The sequence below is a fragment of the Cladophialophora psammophila genome, assembly GCF_000585535.1.
Source record: "Cladophialophora psammophila CBS 110553 chromosome Unknown aczJe-supercont1.13, whole genome shotgun sequence".
NCBI lineage: Eukaryota > Fungi > Ascomycota > Eurotiomycetes > Chaetothyriales > Herpotrichiellaceae > Cladophialophora > Cladophialophora psammophila.
The window spans coordinates 446481-467954 of record NW_006912934.1 but is presented as its reverse complement, the minus strand read 5'-3'; the positions used below and the strand labels follow the sequence as shown (position 1 = coordinate 467954).

General features: G+C 52.7%; 9 protein-coding genes across 9 annotated transcripts; 5 read left to right on the top strand and 4 right to left on the bottom strand.

Moving 5' to 3' along the window:
• Positions 1-367: 367 nt before the first annotated feature.
• Positions 368-1399, top strand: A1O5_08283 (uncharacterized protein; the record flags this gene model as incomplete). Its single annotated transcript, XM_007748866.1, has 4 exons — positions 368-402; positions 484-820; positions 938-1163; positions 1218-1399. 4 exons carry the CDS (start codon positions 368-370, stop codon positions 1397-1399), a joined length of 780 nt encoding a protein of 259 aa, XP_007747056.1.
• A 33-nt stretch (positions 1400-1432) lies between these two features.
• A1O5_08282 (uncharacterized protein) lies at positions 1433-3589 on the bottom strand (the record flags this gene model as incomplete). The annotated part of the gene is made up of 1 exon (XM_007748865.1): positions 1433-3589. One exon carries the CDS (start codon positions 3587-3589, stop codon positions 1433-1435), a length of 2157 nt encoding a protein of 718 aa, XP_007747055.1.
• Positions 3590-5053: 1464 nt separating this feature from the next.
• On the top strand, positions 5054-5979 carry A1O5_08281 (uncharacterized protein; the record flags this gene model as incomplete). The annotated part of the gene is made up of 3 exons (XM_007748864.1): positions 5054-5160; positions 5230-5673; positions 5730-5979. 3 exons carry the CDS (start codon positions 5054-5056, stop codon positions 5977-5979), a joined length of 801 nt encoding a protein of 266 aa, XP_007747054.1.
• Positions 5980-6384: 405 nt separating this feature from the next.
• On the bottom strand, positions 6385-8335 carry A1O5_08280 (uncharacterized protein; the record flags this gene model as incomplete). Its single annotated transcript, XM_007748863.1, has 6 exons — positions 6385-6585; positions 6654-7050; positions 7115-7661; positions 7718-8048; positions 8101-8183; positions 8275-8335. The coding sequence occupies 6 exons, from the start codon at positions 8333-8335 to the stop codon at positions 6385-6387; spliced, it is 1620 nt and encodes a 539-aa protein (XP_007747053.1).
• An 890-nt stretch (positions 8336-9225) lies between these two features.
• Positions 9226-11122, top strand: A1O5_08279 (uncharacterized protein; the record flags this gene model as incomplete). The annotated part of the gene is made up of 4 exons (XM_007748862.1): positions 9226-9616; positions 9673-10126; positions 10189-10394; positions 10455-11122. The coding sequence occupies 4 exons, from the start codon at positions 9226-9228 to the stop codon at positions 11120-11122; spliced, it is 1719 nt and encodes a 572-aa protein (XP_007747052.1).
• Positions 11123-11452: 330 nt separating this feature from the next.
• On the bottom strand, positions 11453-12366 carry A1O5_08278 (uncharacterized protein; the record flags this gene model as incomplete). Its single annotated transcript, XM_007748861.1, has 2 exons — positions 11453-12219; positions 12321-12366. The coding sequence occupies 2 exons, from the start codon at positions 12364-12366 to the stop codon at positions 11453-11455; spliced, it is 813 nt and encodes a 270-aa protein (XP_007747051.1).
• Positions 12367-12846: 480 nt separating this feature from the next.
• Positions 12847-14774, top strand: A1O5_08277 (uncharacterized protein; the record flags this gene model as incomplete). The annotated part of the gene is made up of 6 exons (XM_007748860.1): positions 12847-13022; positions 13092-13184; positions 13257-13357; positions 13409-14116; positions 14199-14280; positions 14369-14774. The coding sequence occupies 6 exons, from the start codon at positions 12847-12849 to the stop codon at positions 14772-14774; spliced, it is 1566 nt and encodes a 521-aa protein (XP_007747050.1).
• Positions 14775-15290: 516 nt separating this feature from the next.
• On the bottom strand, positions 15291-17128 carry A1O5_08276 (uncharacterized protein; the record flags this gene model as incomplete). The annotated part of the gene is made up of 2 exons (XM_007748859.1): positions 15291-16391; positions 16454-17128. The coding sequence occupies 2 exons, from the start codon at positions 17126-17128 to the stop codon at positions 15291-15293; spliced, it is 1776 nt and encodes a 591-aa protein (XP_007747049.1).
• A 612-nt stretch (positions 17129-17740) lies between these two features.
• Positions 17741-18210, top strand: A1O5_08275 (uncharacterized protein; the record flags this gene model as incomplete). Its single annotated transcript, XM_007748858.1, has 2 exons — positions 17741-17815; positions 17860-18210. 2 exons carry the CDS (start codon positions 17741-17743, stop codon positions 18208-18210), a joined length of 426 nt encoding a protein of 141 aa, XP_007747048.1.
• Between the last annotated feature and the right edge of the window lie 3264 nt (positions 18211-21474).

Sequence of the window (21474 nt, the reverse complement as noted above, 5' to 3'; positions counted from 1 at the left end):
TCGACAGATCGATAATATGGAAGGCCACATTGTCTGAGACCAAGACCAGCTTCTCGTGATGTTCGAATGTTAACTTTCGTGGGCCGAAACAACGCTACTGGGTCGTAGCCTGATCACCGTACGTCGGTGGCAGCCACTCCGTTCCCATTCCTCTCCCTTCTCCCCCGGCGGTCCGATGCCACTGTCGAACTCCGAGCTTCGATCCTGCTCAGGGCCATTGTTTCTTGGGAATCGCGACACATCCTGAAATACAAAACTAGTTTGCCGAGACTTGCGGTCTTAAAGGATTACCTGATTCAATTTATGCCTGATTAGCAGAGTCGCCTTTGGTTGTCAGTCTCTACGCTTTAGCGACAGACTTCAAGCGATGGGGTCTGCTGTTCGCAACGGAGAAAAGGTAATGTATGTGTAGCCCACAACATATCGCTTCCTATACGACTATGACCTGAGTTATTTGTGCGATTAATACTTTTGCCCCCACAGAATTCTAACCGGTGCGGGTGCCGGTATCGGTCTTGCCATCACCAACCAGCTTTTAACCAACTCTAATGTTTCGCTTGTTGTCGGGATAGACGTCAAGACATCAGAGATTGAGTCGCTGCTCGAGAAGCACCAAGATAGGCTCACCATCATTCAAGGAGATGTCTCTGATCGAACCACTAGCGAGAGAGCTGTCAAAAATGCATTGGACCGCAAAGGAAGGATCGATGCTATCATCCTCAATGCTGCCATCTTACGTCCCATTGGGCCTGCTGCAGAGACGAAAGTTGAGGAATGGAAAAGGCTGTTTGACGTAAATTTCTTTGGTTTGTTGCACACAGTAAGTCTTCTATTAATCTGCCCCCCTTCCAAATGTCTGATTTCCCCTGTATGGCGTCGAATTTGAAGCGCTGTTTTCTGAAAGCGCCCTTGAATGCAGGACTGACGCTACCATCAGATCCAGGTCGCATTACCACATCTGCGGAAAACTCAAGGTCAAATCTTGATGACGTCTTCGGGGACATCTTTTAGGGCACATGCAGCTTGGACCGCATACGCGTGCTCAAAAGCCGCAATGAATTGGCTCTGTGCTGGCTTGGCTGTGGAAGAGGATCAGGTGACGATGTTATGTGTCACACCCGGTATCGTAGATTCGGGGCAACAAGCTGAGATCCGAAATGAGCGTAAGTTGCCTTCAGCTGCTCCCGTTCGAGGAAGATCCTCTGATGCTGGTTCAGACAAATCAAATATGCCTCCAGAGCAATATAAATGGCTCGCGGACTTGCATGCTCGAGGCGAATTGCTACCTCCCCAGCGTCCAGCAAGTTCCTTTGTGAGGCTAGCCGTGAATGGAATCCCAAAGGCCTTGAACGGCCAGGTTGTGCCATGGGATGATGCAAGGATTTATTCTGCAAACTAGGAAATCATGCGACACCGTTGTGTCGGTCAAATTTCAAGTCCCGTGAGGAAAGCTGGACGGAGAGAGCGTTGCTGAGAAGAGTTGTAGTGGACCAGCAGCATCCCGTATGTCTCCATCCGTATCACGAGCTCCAAGCGCAAGCACAACTTTTGTGAGGTTTCGTGCCATTCCCCAGACTCTCTGGCGTTTCAGCAACAGAGCCGTTTGGTCTAATACTTGTTGTCGGCCCAATGCAGAAGCCAGGTCCGGTACTCCAAGTAAGCTGATCTGCTCATTTCCTCCGTAAGAAACCCAGCCCGTCTGCCGATTGGTTACCTCACCACTTCCTGGATCGAGGAGATCGAGCTGGATTGAGGAGTTTTGGTTAAGTAGCGATCCTTCCGGTAGCAGGGTGGCCATACACGACAGCACTACCCCTGCGTGGAATGTGAGGAATGGTTCCAGTGATCTATTGCTTGGGTAGTACCGAACCAGGGCAAGCATCTGCGCGCAATGGTAGGCCACGTCTCTTGTTCTTTGGGCATTTTCATTTGCCCATTGTTTCATACGAATCCTAGCATTTTCTGCTTCGGGGCCGTGACGTAGGTATGGATACAGCCAATTCATTAGATCACCGGCGCCGTAAACATGAGAAATGTGAACGAGCTGCATCCGATGTACCAACCGGTCCATCTCTGCCCGTGTATTATTCTTGGAAGCAGCCACAATGGGGATGGTCATCTGATCGATTGCTTGCACCAGAGTTCGTCGTCCATCATCGTAGCAAGGAGGGGTTACTAGATCGTTTATCGGCGAGGATCTGATTTCCTTCAACGTCCACAACATCCTAAGCAGGGTCAATAGAATGATAAAACGGTGCTCTTCGTCTCCGATTTTCTCAACCGGGTTCATGGTGCCGTCGAATAGCAACCTGATCATGGGTCGCAACCGAGAGGTTGGAGGACAAGCCTTGCACCATGGATGGAGTGAGGACCATGCCTGTGCCGATTCTGCTGCCCAATGGTCGGCTGAGCCGGGTAGATTGAGATTGATATCGCCGGTGCTCAAGAACGGTCTGTTGTTGTGCAAATATGCCACAGAAGCGTCATATTTGTAGACTGCCCACCCAAGGCGTCTCAACCCTTCTTCGCTGATCCATTCACGCCATGCTTCGTCCAATGAAATGCCAAGCCGAGGTGTCCGCTGGGACTCATAACGAAAGAGACCCATACACTTCGCGTGATGAACCAGGGTGCTGCGACACGACTCGCTGATCTCAAACAGTCTCTCACTGCCGCTGCAGTACCCGTGAGTCCCCTGCAGGAGCTGTGCTGTCAAGTAAGACGCCGTTCGAACGAATCGACGATCTTGCTCGGCCATAAAGACCAAAAGCTTCCTGATGAGCTCGGATAACGCGATCGAAAAGGATTTAGCCCCTGTGTACCCGGTGTAGCAAGCCCCTATGCAGATCATAGCTAAGGTGACCACGAGATCTTTACCAGGATCAAATGTGGGCTGATGTACAATGGCAAGCATTGGGTGAAAGTAGGCGAAGTACAGGTCGATGCAATGGTCCAATGTTTGGTTGGGGGGAAACCGCTCAAGCCCCAGTGTCTGTGTCGAACTATGCTCGAAGGGTAACATGATGCATTTCTGCAGAGCGTGCTTTGTCCGGTCGTTTATTGGCATGAGTGAGCAGAATTTGGAGAATGAGTCCGATGCCTGATCTTCAGGTCCTAATGGTGGCAGAGCTGTGTGACCCTGGGAAGGTCTTGGAGTTTCCACTGGCCATGGGTTGTCGGAAATGCTTGTTTCATGGGGCTGTGGAGTGAGAAGACCACCTAGAGCGGGCACAGAATCGTTTGCATCACCATTCCCTGCGTCATCCATGTCATCGTTGGCATTGTCGCCGGCATCAGACTGTCGGGCAGAAGGTACCGCAGTCTGTGGAGCAGACATTAAAGGATTAGAGAGGGTTTGATTGTCGTTGAAGCCAAATAGGCCGAAGAAGTCTGGAGCCCCTAGGAAGTCATCGCTCCCAGCATCTTCCAAAAACCAGTCAAGATTGGAATTGAAGTCGGTATGATCAAAGGTTGAGCAGAGAGGGCTCGGTTTTGGACCGATCGAGGCGTTCTGACTGAGATTTGGCGGACCATTCTGGCTTTGACTTTGGTCATCCACTGATTGATGGGAAGCGTACCGGTCGTTCATTCTGTCCCCAGGCTGATTTCCACGGAGCGGCGGTGTCATTCCCAGCGATTGCGCGTCACAGAGGCCGGTGTCTCCTCGCGATAGGTCGGCGACAGAGTGGTTTTCGGCATTGGCATCAGCCTCAGAGGATCTTTCCTCCTGTTGGCGATCGGACGCAAGGCCTTCATAGACGCATGAGAGGTTCCTTTTTTGACACGAGGAGCACACCGGTCGCCCGCCATTGCATCGCGTTTTGGACTGGGAGCAAAATAGACAGGCTTTTCTTCTGGTCTTGGGCTGCTGCCGGCGCTTGTAGTGGATTTGCATGTGCCTCGACAGCGTATCCTTGCGGTCAAATGGTCGTGAGCATACCGAGCAATGGTAGCGAGCGAGTCTCCAGTTCGCATCTTCGGTGAACTGCATGGTGAAGACAGATTATTGAAGTGGCAGAGACTGGGTTAAAGCAGCGCTTGCAGCGAAGTAGAAATCGAAAGACGACGTATACCTTCTGCACACTAGCAATTGGGCGAGCTTTTCGGTCCCAAGTCCCCAGGTTGCCGGATGCTGCTTTGTGAGGGACTGCGACTTCTCCAGGTATCCGCCCGCTTAAAGAGGGCTACTAGGCCCTTTGCCGATACCCCGCAGCAATCGCCACTAGCCACTAGGTCGCCTAGTGGCCTGGCAGGCGTAGTGGCTCGCAGCCTGGAACACCTTTCGGCAACCCGTAGTCCCATCTACCAAGAGGGTAACGCCCGCTGGGAGGTCCAGCCCAGAGTAAATATCGCAGCGGGCGCTGGCCATTGGGGTGATTTTTGAAGGTTGTGTGCACTGTCGCGATGGCAAATCTTCACTGTGTGTTACCCTCTTCTTCCCACACACGGGAGGAAAGATCTATGAACACGGCTACATTTGACCAAAAGTCCATGAGTGTCGCCCGCTTGAAGCTGCTCAGTCTACTGTTCGCTTCATGTTTGTGGAGTTAGTTGGCCTTTCAAGGGCCAAACACTCTCGCCTCTGCGGTGTAGCGCAAGTAGCTTGCGTCTATTTTGGACCAAACCTGTGGATGTGTTCGATTATCCTCGTTGTCTCCTCTTCTGTCTTAGTTATACAAGCTGGCCCGTCTGCGAATGAGATCTCAGTCATCGAACACTTCGGAGTTTCCATGTGGTTCACCCGAACTCCGGATACTCAGGCCAACAGCGCTACTTAGAACCCACCCCGACATGCACTTCTGGCTATTCCGTCCAGAGCTGGGACCTGAACACATCCGAACCGGCCTCTGGTAGATGAGCACTGTTTCGTCCTGTAGTATGAGATAAACCCGCGTTTGATTGACCATATCCGTCGGGGTTTCAGTCCAAAGGCGGTCTTTGATCATTCGCTGAGCCACCGCAGACTCGCCCATCTAAAGGCGCAGCATGCCCTTTCCCCTCGACTCAGTGTTGCACCATTGCTGCTCTGGTACTAGAGGTGGAAAGACATAAAATGGAAACAGACATGGTGGCAGAGCAGACACTGAAAGGGAAAGTGGCCATCGTCAGTGGTAGCGCGCGTGGCATCGGTGCTGCTGTCTGTGTTGAACTGGCGTCGAGGTGAGCAGATTTTGTGTTGCACGAAAGATGCTCAAATTAGCAGGTTGGACACTGACGACAATCTGACAGAGGCGCTCTGGTGATAGTTAACTACCCTTGGCCGGAACAAGAGCCAGACGCGGAGGGAGTTCTCGACCAGATCGCAAAGACGAATGGCTCAGCCGCGGCCAAATGCCTAGCAATCAAGGCAGATCTATCCACCCTTGACGGGCCCCAACACCTCGTTAACGAAACGGTTCGTTTGACCGGCGGTAAGGTTGATATTTTGGTCAACAACGCCGGGATAGCTATCATGCGACCACTGAAGGACCTAGCGCTCGATCAATGGGACTCACAAGTCAATTTGAATGCCAGGGGCATGCTCCTCCTCACCCAAGCTGTCCTGCCTCACCTGGCACACGACAGCCGAATCGTCAATGTGAGCAGCGTGGGTGCTCGTCAAGGCTATGTTGGGTCGACAATTTACAACGGCACAAAATCAATGGTGGAATCGTTTACCAGGTGCTGGGCCTTGTAAGTCTCTGCATCCTCGTACGTGTCGAGGGTACCTGCTGACGCTGGTGCTGCAGGGAGTTGGGAAGGCAATATGGATGCACAGTCAATGCCGTGGAACCAGGTCCGACAAACACGCATGGCTTCAACCACGCTGGTCCCAGCTTCCTTGAGAAGATCCAACCTATGCTGGACGTGACACCGATGGGATCTAGAATGGCCGAGCCCTCCGAAATTGCGTACGCCATTGCATTTCTCTGCGAGAAGAGGAGTGGCTGGATCACGGGAGCCTGCATCCCCGTGAATGGAGGGTTTCTCATGCCTTAGGGAGATGGTTCTAAAGTCTTGCATACATAGTGCAATATTTATGTATTTGAGAACACGGCAATTTGTTTGGGTCTGATACAATGTCTGAAAGATATGGTCGTCACATGTTTGCCAAAATTGCAGTACAGCAGCGAGAGAACATGGTACGATACGTCGATCAGCTTCTCTGCTTAGTTTGGACGACTTCGCGTGTTCAATTACAAGTTCTTCCAGGCGCAGACATCCAGAGCAGCTTACTGAGAAGCATTCGCATTGATGCTTCTTCTCTGCTATTCTAGTTGTATTGTCGACAAAAACAGCAGCCTCGATCTCAAGGTAACTTGCCACTTTCCCCAGAGCTGGTTCCTCGGTTGGAGTACGGAAGTTGCCAGAACACGCTTTGACCCGCCCGGAGCATGCCTCATTTTAGAATAAGAAGATCCTCAATCGAGCGTCTCGCTGCCTCAGCTTCTTCCCGAAGAGGTATATCAGCAATGCGGAGGCATCAATGACCACGACAAGGACAGCGAGAATAACGAACACTGCCACCACACCATCCAGCTCGAGCCACGGGACTACCGCAAAGCCGACGGCAAATGAGACGAGATTTTTAAAGCCGTTGAAAGTCTGTAAATAGTTAGAGATATTTAGTCTTTAGGACGACACCACGCCCAAATGACGGGAGAGAAGCGTACCACCAGGCAGTCGAAGATAATCGGAGCATAACTATCCATCAAATATGGTTGTATGACTGACCCAATTCCTGTCAACGCAACACCAACGAGCCCAGCTCCAATCACAGGGACAATCCAATGAGTTTCATGGGCGACACCAATTCCAAACATGAGCAAGCCGGCTGGAACCAAGAGCGCTGGAATCGCAACCACCGGCAGGCGCATTTCTGGCTCAAAGATGCCTCCATTGTGTCGAGTTGACCATTGGCTCAGCTTGTCATTGATGTATCCGCAGAAGAATGACCCAAAGAGGTTCCCAAGGCAGGGACTCAAGAATACCAAACCTTGCTGGCTAGTGCTGAAATTGTAAGGGGGAGCCCCGAGATACACAGGGATGAGATTGATCAACACCACCACACTGTATAGGTCGAGGACCTTAGCGATTTGACTCTTTCGACACGCAAGGAATAGGATATACTTACCATGTGACATGAATAGAAAAGGACAACACCGACCAAACAACGCTGGGATAGCACCAAGTTGCCCATGGGCGGAGGAAAGACCCAAGCAGATTCACATCCTTCTGGACTGGTGACCATGGCTTTAGTCCTTCTAAGTATGTCTTCTTTGGCTTGATTCCCGGGGCGGCCGATCTCTGGGGCTCCAGTCTCTCCACTGCTTGGCTCCCCATCTTCGACTCCACAATCTTGCACTGCGACTCGGTTTGGCCATCAGCCATATCGTCGTTCTCCTCAACGCCGGCGACATCGAGCGCCGAGTGCAAATCTCGCTTGTATTGAGTCTCTGGTACAAGGAAGAAAAGGAGGATGAGATCGGCACCGGCCATGATCGAGACAAGCCAATGATACCAACGCCATCCCCTATCCTGGATCAAGAAGCCGCAGATAGGTGGTGCGAGAGAGCTCCCGAGACTCAACCAGATGGCCTGGACGCCTGCTTGTGTGCCTCGTTCATGCAGGAAGAAGATGTCGTGCAAAGTTCCGACACTCAGAGGCTCACTGGTCCCGCCTAGATCGCTTTCACATCAGGTATTGCGCAGAAGCAGTAAGAGATGGTTGACTGACTTGCCCATGATGCAAAGAACCTTGCCAAGAGAAGCGATGAGAACGACTTTGCGACTGCAGCCCAGATATTGCACACGAAGAAGAAGAGGCCACAGATAAGCCAGAGAGGTCGTTTGCCGTACCGGGTCGAGAATGGAGCCACTGAATAGCAGCCCATGAATTCGCCCAACAGACATCCTGATATCAGCCATGTCACTTGCGTGAGACTGATCTCAAACTCTTCGATAAGCTGTCCAAAGCCTGGCGCCAGACCAGTGATACAAAAATTGCACAAGGCCGACAACCAGAGGACAGACCAGTATGCTGCGACACGTTTCGCAAAAGGCCAATTCTGTTTTGACGTCAGTACTTCAAACACAAAGCACTCACGACAGCAGTCTTACCAAAGGGTCATTGGGGTCGTCGCCAGTTGGCTGAGGCACAAGCACGATGGAAGTGCCTGTCTTGTGCTGGAGCTGCTGTCCATCTACCTCACATCCTTAACCGAGAATATTCCCATGGCCAAGGGTAGTCGAAGGGGCACCGGTGTGAGTCAAGTCGGTGCTTGGAAGGCTTACCTGATATCAACTGCACAGTACCGTGGCTGTGCTCGATTTCGTGCAGGGCAAGAATTTTCATTGTTGAGGTGGTCCCACAAAAGATTCTTGAAATTCCATCCAAGAACGACTGCTGTCGAAACGAAGGAGATCTCGAGGACCTCGTACTCACCATGTGACAAGCCATTTTCTATATAGACACGTCTGGCAAACATATTATCCACGCGGGGCCCCGATGACTGAGCTTGTGGGCTACGGCAAGGACTTCTCCAGACCTTCCCCCGACCACATGGCGACTTTCCCCAGTCAAGCTCTAGCAATAGTGCCCTGGTCAAAAATTTGAGCCCGGGGGCAAGGCCTGTACCGCATTCTCGGACTTTTGATGAGGTTTCAAAGACTGGGTGACCCGTCGCTATTGACGGGCTAGGGAGCCTAAAACTAGATGAGGCAGAGAGACCGTCACCGACAGCCGAGGATCCGGAACACCATCCATCTTGGGATCTTTATCGGAGGTTGAAGTGGCTTCGGGCTCCCACCGACCACCCTCAAAACCTTCTACTATGAACTTCTTACCTCTTTGCCACCTTGGTTTGCGGAGTCTCAATTGACAATGTTAAGCTATGCCCCCTCATCCGTAGAGGCGGAACTCTTATGCTCACCCGGAGCCTGGAGTGGTTTGCATTGCTCTCAAAATGCTTCGGTGGACCATGTCAGACCATCCAGGTCATCGTGATACGGCCAGGCCTTGAGACGCGATCGCACAGTCAAGTAAGCTAGACACTTTGTGCTTGCTTCTGTGGAAGCAGCATATCGCAGTGGATCAAAATGGCAATCCTGTCTATCTATGATCAGTAAGTGTGAAGTGTTTTTTCTACAATTGAGTCGCACCATCCCGCAGGCTTCTCTTGCATAAGCTTGTTAGCTTTCACTCTTCTGTCTCTTGAACCTCGAGACAATTCTTACGCGATCAAAATGCATCTTCATGAGAGCGAACCTCTCATGGGCTGGCCGATGGCAGCAAGTCCACCTCAGCCTGTCAAGACCTTTGACGCTGGTATTGTATCCGGCGACGAATACGGCGCATTCACCGGGTTCGCACAGAACGGAGAGACCCAGCCCGCGTTTGGGCCCGCCAACACTGTGCCCTTGGAACGACGCAAGAAGGTCATCATCGTTGGCGCAGGTATCAACGGGATTCAACAAGCATCCATTCTCCTGCGTGACGGCTATGTCAAGCTCGGGGATATTCAGATCTTCGAAGCTTTGTCTGGGTATGGTGGCGTCTGGCAGAAGAACAGATATCCCGGCTGCGCATGTGATGTCCCTGCCATGATCTACACCACATCTTACCACATAAACAAGGGTGAGTGCTCCCTTGTACACTATACAGTTTCTCCTTGTCACTATTAACTATGATAGAATGGACGCACTTCTATGCCGAACGATCGCAAATAGAAGCCTACTATACTGAGTTCGCACATAAATATCGCCTCGAGGAGTGTACCCGATTTGAAAGCCTTGTTAAATGCTGCACCTGGGACGAGGAACATATGGTCTGGCACGTCGGCGTTTTAAACAAAAGCACCGGGAAGACTGAACATTGGATCGCGGACGTTGTCTGTCAGTGCGTTGGAAGCCTGGACCGCCCGAAATGGGGGAACACGCCAGGGCGCGAGAACTTTAAAGGCGTGGTATGGCACACTGCCCACTGGCGAAACGACTACGACCTGAGTGGCAAGACTGTGGCCATTATCGGCTGCGGTCCGAGTGCTGCGCAAGTGATCCCAGAGGTCATCGACAAGCCAAAACATCTGACTATCTACATGCGGACTCCACCTGTCTGCATTGCTAGGAACGATTTTGCCTATTCACGGTGAGATTGCTTTTGAAGGAAACGATGATGAGATGTGATTGTGATCTCTGACGATGTGCCAGGCTATTTCGATGGGCATGTAGATGGGTGCCATGCTTTGCCTGGCTCATTCGAACGCGAATGAATTTCCGAATGATGCGATTCGGTCGAAAGATGGCCACTGACGGGGATCCGTTGAACGACCAAATGACCGCGATGGCAGTGAAGTTTATGGAGTCGGAAATCTCAGACCCTGAGTTGCGTGAAAAGGTCCGGCCTGATTCGAAGTGTAAGTCAAGCAACGGCCAGTCGAAAGTGCCCAAGCTCGTGTGCTGACTCCGACACACAGATTACTGCAAGAGACCACTACGTCTTGACGGCTTCTATAAAGCCCTGGCGAGACCTAATTGTAGCGTCCTTCGCGAGAATCTTGTTCGCTACACCGAAGGGGGGGTAGTATCTAGTGATAAGAAGACTGGGATGGAAACCGAGCGCCTGTACGATGTCATCATCTTCGGCACAGGGTTCAACGTGGCTCAATTTCTCGAACATGAAAAGGTGACGGGCCTGAAGGGGCTCGACCTCCAGGTCAAGTGGAAGGATCATCCCGAAGCCCTGTACGGTTTAGCTTCCAGCCAGTTTCCCAACATGTTCTACTGCTTCGGGCCCAATTCGGCACACGTCTGGTCGTCGCAGCAGGACAATTGGGAGCGGCAAGCACGGTTCGCCGCCAAGGCTGTGAAGGAGTCGGTTCTGCGGGCACGAAAAGGTGTCAAGTTCGCGATGCACCCCAAAAGGGCCGTCGAGAGGAGATACAATGACGAAGTACAGCGACAGCAGGCAGGAAAGTTTGTGTGGGCGAGACCAGATTGTGTCACGTACTACAAGAATGATGCCGGCTGGAACACGTATACGATGCCGTGGACGTGGTGGCAATTTCGCCAGATGCTGACAAATATCAACTGGAAGGAGTGGGAGGTCATCGAGAAGCCGTTGAAGAGGGTGGCTATTGACTGATTTTGAACGAGAGAGGGAAGCAAGCTGGACGACTATCGGTGGATGAAAGAGGAAGGAAACTTTCGGAAGGAAGGTAAGATGTTTAATCAACGCGGTGAATTTGTCTTTCAAGAATCTCCAGAAGAGCATGTCATCTCTTGAAACTACAACGCTTACTATTGGTCCCCTTTTCGCCAGATCATGAAATGTCACCAACAATCTTGGTTTTCAATCGTGCTATTGTTGAAAGCTTCCTCCCGTTGTCTACTGAATACATAGGAGTTGAAGTGATCTGGATGCAGGCTGGAACGTGCATGCATGCAACACCCATTCTGACAAATCTGACAAGCCTCAGTTCTCCCCGCCTATAGTTTTTGCCAAATGCTCCACACTCTTCTGAAAGGCTCTCTCGTACTGCGTCCGAATAACGTCGTCATTGGTGTCAGGTCTCGCTGCAAACCCATGGCCCACGCCCGGATAGATTTCCATGGTGAATGGGACATTTGCCTTCATTTTCGGGATGGCCCATGCCTGCAGGTCCTCGGGCAATGAGGCTGGGACCATGTCGTCCTTCTCCGCGAGACCGGCGTACAGTGGTGCTTGAATGCCCGCTACGTCTTCGGCTTCGACGAAGCTGGGGTGGAATGCTGCCGCGGCTTTCAGACTCGACTTCGCCAGTCTCAGAACGTGCTTGCCGCCGAAGCAGTATCCGACACCCACGATAGTGGCGTTTTCGGCCTGCTCCGACAGTCCAGCAATCAGGTCGTTCAGAAGCGACGAGACCCGCGGGTGATTGTGTCGTTGCAGCCACGCCGGGAAGTCGAGATCGCGCAGCTTCTGCTTGTCCTCCTCCGGCCAGGGCTGCTCGTCGATGGACAGAGTGTTGTCACGACGCAGCATCTGGATTGGCAACGGGTCGCCTTCAAAGTAGTCGGGCACGATCACGTGCCATCCTTCACTCGCAAAGCGGTCCGCGAGGATGAGGTTGTGCCGCGCAAGGCCAAAACCATCGGGTAGAAGTAACAAGAGTCCGCGGCTGGGGACATCGGCGGGACGGTTGGATGAATACACTCGGATAGCTCGGATGGTTATACATTCTCCCAAAGGTATATAAGAATCTAGATGTAGTGGTCAGCACATATAAATCTCCTCGAGGTTCAGCCTCAGGGGCTACACAAGGCTGAGCATCATGTTAGATCATGTGACCTGCGCCACTCACCTGGGGCAGGTTTGCCGGTGCGACAGCAATTCTTTGCGTTCAACATTCTCATTCTCTCACGAGCTCTATCTACCTGACTGGCTCAAACATCAAGGGTTAAGGACCCTGTACTGATAAATTTCACTGCAGTCGGCGGGCCTTATTCAAACATACGAGCTCACTTCTTCCGAGTACCTTCCCCTCTCTATCCTACCCCGGAGTTGACCCCCGAACAACAAATCTGAGACGGATGGTCAGCCTTCGGGATGGGAAGGTGGTGGTCGCAACTCCGCCGAGGTTGCTCCTGGATTTCCCCAGCGGTTCTGTTACATCTCCATGCGGATAGCCACGGCCGTTTATGCAGCATGCATGTTGTGGGGAACAGTGCACAGCGTGCATGATTCGTAGCCCCCGAAGTTCTCTGTGTCGAACTTGTTATTTGGATGGTGAGTGATGTTCTCAAAAAATGACTATTCAAACTTTTCGTGCTCTTCTTTCTTCAATTGAGATCCATTCAGCAGAGAAAAAGTTAAGTTCGCTCCCGGCTATGGTCCCTCTCTTTGCGGTGGGTGCTTGTATAGGGCTCTTGGTTGTTTTCAAGGTGGTCAGCTCATGGCGACGACCTCCCCTTCCCCCAGGACCAAAGGGTCGGTGGCCGTTGCTGGGCATGACTCTTGACATGCCCACCGCAAAACCATGGGAGACCATGGCCAGTTGGGCGAGGTATGGAGCCTCCATTTCAGAACCGACGCTGATGCCTCTGGACTGACTGACTGGGTTCTCCTCCAAAAGGGAGTATGGTCCGCTGGTACATTTTCGGGTCGGTCTGCAGCACTTTATCCTCATCAGTGATGGACTCATTGCTCGAGAGTTCCTTGACAAGCGGTGAGTGGATCAACGATTCCCAGTCCTTCGAATGAGATTGGCCCAAGGCAGCGGATCTGATGTTGGTGCAAGGTCTGGCCAATATTCTTCCCGGCCTCCCTCTGAAGTGGGGGACTTAATCAGTGGCGGCATGAGAAGTGTGTTGATGCCGTATGGTAACCACTGGCGGGCAAGTCTTGCATTCAATTTGACCGACTTCTGTGGTTGACTCCTTTGCCAGAGAGTTCGACGCATCTTCGCCAATGTCTTGACAAGCAAAAAGTGTGATTCCTACCTCAGAATCCAGGAAGGCGAGGCTCTGGTCACAATCTACCGCATCCAAGAGGACCCAACCGCCTTTGCAGAAGAGATCCACCGCTACTCGCTTTCTGTCGCCCGTAGCATCGCCTTTGGCAAACGTGTGCAATCATCCGCCGATCCGTTTGCCGTCCAAGTCAAAAAGCTGATGGAGCAATTCGCCGATGCCATGACCCCCGGCAAGTACCTCTTCGAGGCCATTCCAAGTCTCCGCAAGCTGCCGCGCTCCATGCAGCCCTGGTTGCCCGAACTTGAGCAATTCCGCGACTATGAACACACCTTCAGCCTGATGAACTACCGCGAGGCCCTTGACTATGCTGAGAAGCACCCGGACCGGCCGTGCATCGCCCGGGACATCCACAAGGAGATGAAGGAAACCGGAGAAGTCAATGAGCTCCAAGCCGCGACGACCTGCATGGAGATCTTGGGTGCGGGATCTGACACCACGGCCAATTCCTTGCTCTTTGTCATTCTGGCGTGCATTGCGCACCCCGATGTACAGAAGAAGGCGCACGAAGAGCTCGACAGAGTCATTGGACAAGGCCGGTTTCCGACGTGGGAGGACGAGCCGAATTTGCCATACATTCGGGCGATCATCAAGGAGCAGCACCGATGGAGATCCATTGCGCCGATGAGTATGCACTCTTCCTTCCTCCTACTGGGCCCTTCTTCTTGGGCGGATTCTGTGGACCTACTGACACTTGCACCCCTACGCAGGTTTCTCGCACTGGTCGGACCGGGAAGACGTGTACAATGGCTATCGAATCCCCAAGAACGCCGTGGTCCGGGTTAACACATGGTAAGTGACAACACGGCGCCTGTATTTTGTCCTGATCTGTGTCATACTTGCACCTCCGTCGCGGCGCCTCACACTGATTGTCCCCTAGGGCGATCCATCAAGACCCAGCTCGCTACCCGAATCCCGAGACCTTCATGCCAGAGCGCTTCCTGGACTTTAACCTCTCCGCGGCCGCGTACGCCAATTCCCCGGATGTGGCTGCACGCGACCACTTCAGCTACGGTGGCGGCAAGCGCATCTGCGTGGGCCTGCACCTGGCGGAGCGGAGTCTCTTCAACATGACGGCGCGCCTGCTGCACGCCTTCGAGATGCTTCCCGCGCTCGACGTCAGCGGTCGCGAGATCCCGATCGACCCAAATGACGTTAAGACCGCGCTCATCATGGCGCCTAACAAATTCGCCGCCCAGTTCCAGCTGCGCGGCGAGAAAATTGCAGAGACGCTAGAAAGAGAGTGGAGGGAGAAGGTGGGCGGCGTGGGGGAGAGTTGGAGTTGAGTTCAACAGCCGGTTTGTCCACATATTCTCTCATCTCCGATCGTCACGGACGCGCAGAGGGAGAGTGAAGAGGGAAAGGGGGCCGGCTGCTTGGGTTTGAATGGCCCGGGTTCGGTGGTGGTGGTGGTGTTGGTGGTGTGTAGACGGATAGATCAACTCACTCGAGGTTGTCATCGTAGATCTTGTGGCGTCTCATGCGCATGCCCGGCTGCCTTTGCTCAGTCCTCCTGTAACATCTTGTCTACGCACGTGGATTTATCCCCTTGTTATGGTTACAGACACAGAGAGAGGGAAGCCGTCGCTTTATCCAAAGAAGTGGGTGAGACTCATACTCACAGGCAGAGTGGTAGATATGTAAATTGATTGATAGTATAACGATCAATATATTCTGTCTGGTCTTTGAACTATTGATTTAGACTGCAGTCTGCCCTCTGCCTCTCCCTCCGTTTCGGCATCGACCGGACGCCCTTCCCTGGGACCTGTTGTAAGCCCAGAAGAACTCCTTCTACTTCGTCTCTATCCCTGCACCGTCGTCTCGCCCACCGTGATCGGCACAAACGCCTCGTTCTCCTTCCTCACCCACTCCGGCAAGTGATACCCCGGCGGACACGGGCCGACATCCCAATCAGTGCGCATCCCCTCCTTCCCTCCCTCCCCGTCAGGCGAGTCTTTGAACTTGAGCGCGAGGCTGACGACCTCGAGATCGTTTAGTCCCCAAGTACCCCCCCCGACGGTCTGGAAGAATTGCTTCTTGATGGCCCCCTCGAACCCCCGGTCGGCGATGAACCCGCGCACGACATGCCGGTTGCGCCCGTGACTGACGATCTCGTCGTAATGCCGCATGTGGCCCACGAGCTCCTTGTTGCGGGCCTTGATGCTCTCCTGCTGCGCGGATGTGTAAGTACCGTACGATTGCATCTGCAGATTCGACACGAGGAGACTGCACTGCGCGACGTAGGAGCCACCCACGTGGGAGCGGAGGTACAGCGCGTGCAGAACCGCTGCGGCGCCCGCATGGCCTGTCAGGTAGTCTGCGTTGGGGCCGGGGAAGATGTGCGCCTCGTCGAAGCCGTTGAAGCGCCCGATCGCCAGCCCGATACCGCACACCGTGTCCGCAATCTGCGCCCAACCCGGGCGAGTCGTCCAGGGGCCTTTCCACCCGTAGCAGTTCTCCTGAATATACACGATGCCGCGGTCGCGATTGGCCACGAGTCCCAACACCGCGTCGCGTCCGAAGCCCAGATGTTCCATAACCGCGGGCCTGTATCCGTCGATGAAGACGTCCGCATCCTGAATCAGCTCGAGCAGCTTCTTGCGGCCCTTGAACGTCTTCAGGTTGACGTCCACGCTCGTCTTTCCCAGGCAACCGTCCATTAAGGTGATCGGCAGCTCTGTGTTCGTCGAGCATGACACGCGGATCACCGTTGCGCCCAGCGCCGCGCAGACGCGCCCGATCGTCGGGGCTGCGATGGCCCGCGCGAGGTCCAGAACCTTGATGCCGGACAGTGGGCGGCGGTCGCTAGGGTCGAAGGGCACTGACGACCAGGATACTGCTGGTTGGGTGTAGTATGGTTGGGGAAGGAGTTCATAGAATGGCTCGTCCTTGATGGCTTTGCCCTGGACTCTTGACTTAGCGCCATGTAATAATAGCGAGAGAATCATTCGTTAGATAGACTGACATGTGGAGAGGTCTCAAATTCCTCCTTCTCGTAGCAGACAGTCCCCGGTGTGCGGTAGACATTGTTGCTCCAGTTGTCGAGAGTGGTCGAATCGATGTCGCCCACCACCTTCATGTACATCTCGAGGATCTGCGGCCAGGACAGGTTCTGGTCGTTGTGCTGCGGCACACCGAGCATCTCCAGCAGCGGCGTCGGGTTCATGTTGCCGTGCAGCGAGTACCACCGGCCATCCTTGGACTTGTAGATGTTGGTTGCCAACTGGCGGTACAGCTCCCGCGTCTGGCCGTGGTCCCAGCGCTTGACGGCGCTCATCATTTTCGGGCTGCCGGACAGCCATTCACCCTCGTGCCGCATGAACAGGGCGCCGAGGCCGTTCAGCAAAGCGTGGTCGACGTCAATCTCACACGACTGGTCGATAACGTAGCGATCTTTTGCAATGGCCAGGGCCAGCAGCCCGACGTGGCCCAATAGGCCAGCTTGAGACTCTGCACATTTGTAGGGAACTGGGTAGAATGGCTGTGTCTCCTCACCCACAAAGCGGATTCGGTCGGCCAGAGTCTTGACTTCCTCCGGGACATTGAGCCTGGGGTCATTGACAATGGTTTCATAGATCCTCTGCGCCTCTGCTTGAAGGGTGTATGGCTTCTTGCCGTTGGTAGACTCTTTCGCAATCATGATGGCGATGGCAAATGGTAATAAAGAGCAGAAGTCTTTGTCGAGCAGTCACCGTGGTACCTACTATCTTTCTCTAAATGGGTGACTATCGAGTCAAATTAACCTCTTCCTAGGGGACACCCAGACACCAGAACATGCAGAATCGCGGAGCCAGTAGTGGAGACCCCGTCGAGTGCGACGGTGGATAGGGAGCTCCATTCTTCTCCCCACGATGTCAGCCTTACCGAAGGGGGTTCGTTTCGGGGGCCTTTGTGGTTTGTGAAACTCCGGTTGCGCGATTTGCATGTTTCGGGCCGCAGCGTCAGCGCTGAGAGAGGGTGTGGTTCTGCTTCGGTAGTGCAGAGGGCACCAATGCGATCGGCCCGGTTCAGAGCGGGTTTGTTCGTCTGCCGGAATGGTCTTGGTGGATGGCATTTGGAGTGAGAGGAGGAGGAGGACAGGTAGACAGAAGGCTGATCACGTGGCAAGAGAAAGGCCTGATATTGAGGAACCGCCGATCCGCAACAGATGGTATTTCTGCCTTAGCTCTCAAATTGGGTGACAGTGATTCTGGACACTTCTCGCGTTGATGGGAAACACGGGTCTGCACAACTCACTCACTCAGCGTTCGACATGACAATGGAAGGCAGCTGTCTCTGCGGCAATGTGAAGTTCTCTTTAGACGTTACGCCGGATGCGGCCAATCTAGTACGGCCATCCCGTCTCTTTTGAACCTTGCTAAGAGAGTATAGACATCAGTGTGCCACTGCCGGCCCTGCCGCAAGATCAGCGGGAGTACGACGTCGCTGAATCTGACGGTGCCGACCAAAGCGTTCACCTTGACCAGCGGCAACCTGAAGACGATCAAGACGAAGCACATGGACGAGGGATTCGAGTTCTCGCTGTCCTTCTGTCCTGCTTGCGGCAGCCCAATCTACGCGGTGCCTCACTTCATGCCAGAGCTAGACATCGTAGTCGTGCAAGCGGGTACGCTGGACGAGGTGGCGCCGCTGCTGAAGACGCCGGCCACTGAGCTCAATGTCGCGCATCGGCTGCCGTGGCAGACGCAGATCGGTGGTGCGGCGCAGAAGGAGAAGTATTGATCGCGAGGTTGGAATTGAGTTAAGTCGGCCCATAGAACGCCTCTGAGACGTAGGCCACGGCAAGGCCAGGCGACAGGGCTGGAGAGATCTGTATTCGCAGAGAAGAGGATACTCTTACCCACTCAATATCCTACATGCACTAAGGGAATTTTTGTTTTATTTTCATGCACCAGTAAGGCTGTCCTGTTGATTGGGATGGAAGGATTGTTTAAAATCACTGGATTGCTGCCGAGAGCCGGATTTAGCATCCAATGCCAGGGCTGGGCGCGATTTAAGGGGTTTATAGGTGAGTTAGACTGATTTGACCCGAGTCGAGATCGGTTTGAACTAAGTCGACTCAGTTCGAATCGATCTGGAATCGGTCTCAGACCGGGCTATAACCGAGTCTGGTGCTTAGATCTCTGATCGGGCTGACTCGATTCGAACCAGTTCGAACCGATCTAACACCTATAGGGAAGGCGACATAGAACCTTTGATAATGATAACCCGATCTACTGAGAGTTGTGGAAGTTATATCAGCTAAATTTTGTAATATATACATACATATAAAATGAAAAGAAAATTGTGCTGCTCAGGGTATGCCCCGTAGTCTAGGACCGAGACGTGGTAGCGACGGCAGAGACCTCTTTCACTACCAAAGCAGGAGGACATCGTCTCGTTATGCTTAGCCCGTTCTGCCGGTTGGATTATTGGCGCCCTATATACGAACCAGATGACAGAGCCAAAATACTAAGGGAGTAAGCTATCGGGTAGTAATTAGCCAGGAACTGGCCCTCGTCTAACACTGCGATCCTCATTACCATCCTCCATCGCGACTGCAGGTCAAATTGTCAGTCAGGTAATGCCGAAGAAGCACGTCACGAAAACTTCCTTCAATAGTTTAGCTCCCCGTTAGTCTTGGCGAGACTGTTATGTAATTATCATACGTTGCGTACCATGTACGTATTGATCCTGGAGGGCCATCGATCCTACTTTGCTAACTCGCGGGCAAGAAAATCTGCCTGATACGCGGCAGAGTCTGATAACTGCAATTGCTTTAGGTTATGAGTCTACAAAAATACTAGGCTGGTATAATGTCTTTCCAAACCAGCCCCCAACTGGAAAGGCAATCTACCCGTGGTCAGGTTTCTTTGGACTAGTCCTAGACCTTCCATAAGTCTCTAAGTTGCGTGTTTCTTCGAACATCAGTGCAAGCTCAACCAGATTCGGGTCCATCCGATGACAATGCCATAGCCGGACAAAATAACCCCAAAGTCGCCCAGTGTGCAGGTGCGTCCAAACGAACGCGCAGAACTATAGCAAAGATGAAAAAAGCAAGCAGCGAGTATGGCCTTTCATGGATGATACGCTCACGCCGTTTACAATGACGGTAGAGATCGAGGCGTGGAAAGAATTTTGGCGTAAGTGTCCGCCCGAAACTGGGATTAATCTGACTTACAGCGTGTTTGAACTTCCAGGTCCATACGGTGCGGGATGTATAGGTGTTTCAGTTGCCCTTCTTCTGACAGAGTATACCAAATGATCCAATTGTGGGTGTGCACTAGCTCGCGGATGTTGTTTAGGTTCAAAGTTGTTCGTCACGTCCGTAGTGTCGAAGCCACCAAAGCTGACCCGACCAGCTCGGGAAGCCTTGTCCTTGGGCGCAGGCCCAGAGCCTTGAGTTTATTGGAAAATAGTAGAGCCAATAGCAAGATCGAGACTGGCATACCAACAATGACTTCAGTTTTCATCATTCTGGAGATTCGGTTAATTATACCACGCATTGCGTTCCCAGCATCGTCGTCCATGGATAAGTTGCGCATCTCATATGCCGTCGTATATCTGTCAAGGAACCAGGGCACCTCAGGGACTCCAAATTACACTTTTTCAATTTCGGGGGAATAGCATCTCCCCATACCTCTGTTGCAGACTGATTTCTGTCAAGCACTCCTTAGCGACGTCAACAACTCAGGAATTCTGGGACGGCTGAGCTGAAGACGGTGGAACTCGATAGACAACGTGATGATGGTGATCGCAGGGGTGGAGCCAATTTCTGGTGCGAGCTAGATCTAGCAAAGAACTATCCTCAATGATTCGAACTGCTTCGTAATAGTTGGGTTCTCACTCCCGCGCTAGAGGCAAACATATTCCCCAACGCCAGCTAAATCGTCATTTCTGACATTCGTGTCGTGAAGGTGGAATCTATAGGTGACATCGCTTCTAAATCTCGCACCGCACACGTCTGAATCCTTGGTCAAGAGCTTCGAGTCCAAGAGGATTTTATGAATGGAACAGCACGGGCAGCTCTTTGCGAAGATGTTAGCTGCGCCACCGAGCCTATAGAATAAACGCTAGAATTCTTGTGAGATTGTGGCAAAGATTCTCTGTTGAGTTCTGCAATGTATCGGCAGAATAAGTTGTCACATAGCTCCTGTGGGATTGTATCAGAATCTTTCCAGCAAACCAACCCGTTGAAGATGCCACTCTGGTGTATCTACCTGAGGCTGCTCAACGGGTGAGCTTGGAAGCCTTCTTCGCATCCTCCCATTTGTTCAAGAGGCGCCTGTGGATCGGGATGTGCTTGGTCGTCATTTCACTTACACTCTCCTCAGATCTTGCTCCGCGCTGGTTCGGACCTCTGCGGCCACCGCAAGTTCGAGTGTCAATAACCAAAGCAACGCTGTCTTCGAGATGGTACAATTCGGGTGTGAGACACGAGGTGAGCGACGACGAGAGGGAGTTTATTGTCATGCGCGAAGTGAGGAGTGAGCGGGACGAAGTCAAGTGCTGTCAAGTGCTATCTTGAAGCCTTGCGAATGAATGACGCCAAGAATTGTAATGTCAGTAGTTGTGATGTCACTCAGGGTCATTGCACGGCCGCTAATCCCCTTTCAGCTGTAAAGAAAATGTGAGGATTATGATTTCACTTTGTGCCTCAACGGAGGACATGCTGGGACATGATAGATTCTACCCGGTCATGGGGAGGTACCTGTCTAACCATATACTGTCCGGTAAATTACACTGGCGCCATCAACGCTAGTCCGACAACCTACGACTGAGGACTAGCGTGACGGTCTTTACACGTCTTGGCTATCCCGCCAGTCGCATAATTAGCGTCCTATAAGGAGGTATGTAACAGCAGTACAAATATCGGTTCTTAATCAGCGCAGTCAGAACTGCGCCCCCAGCCTGTACTTCAGCCTGATCGCACAATCTTCAACATGCACCTTTCACATTCTTCTGCACAGTTCTGGTCATATTTCAGACAAGAGAGCCTGCAAAAGC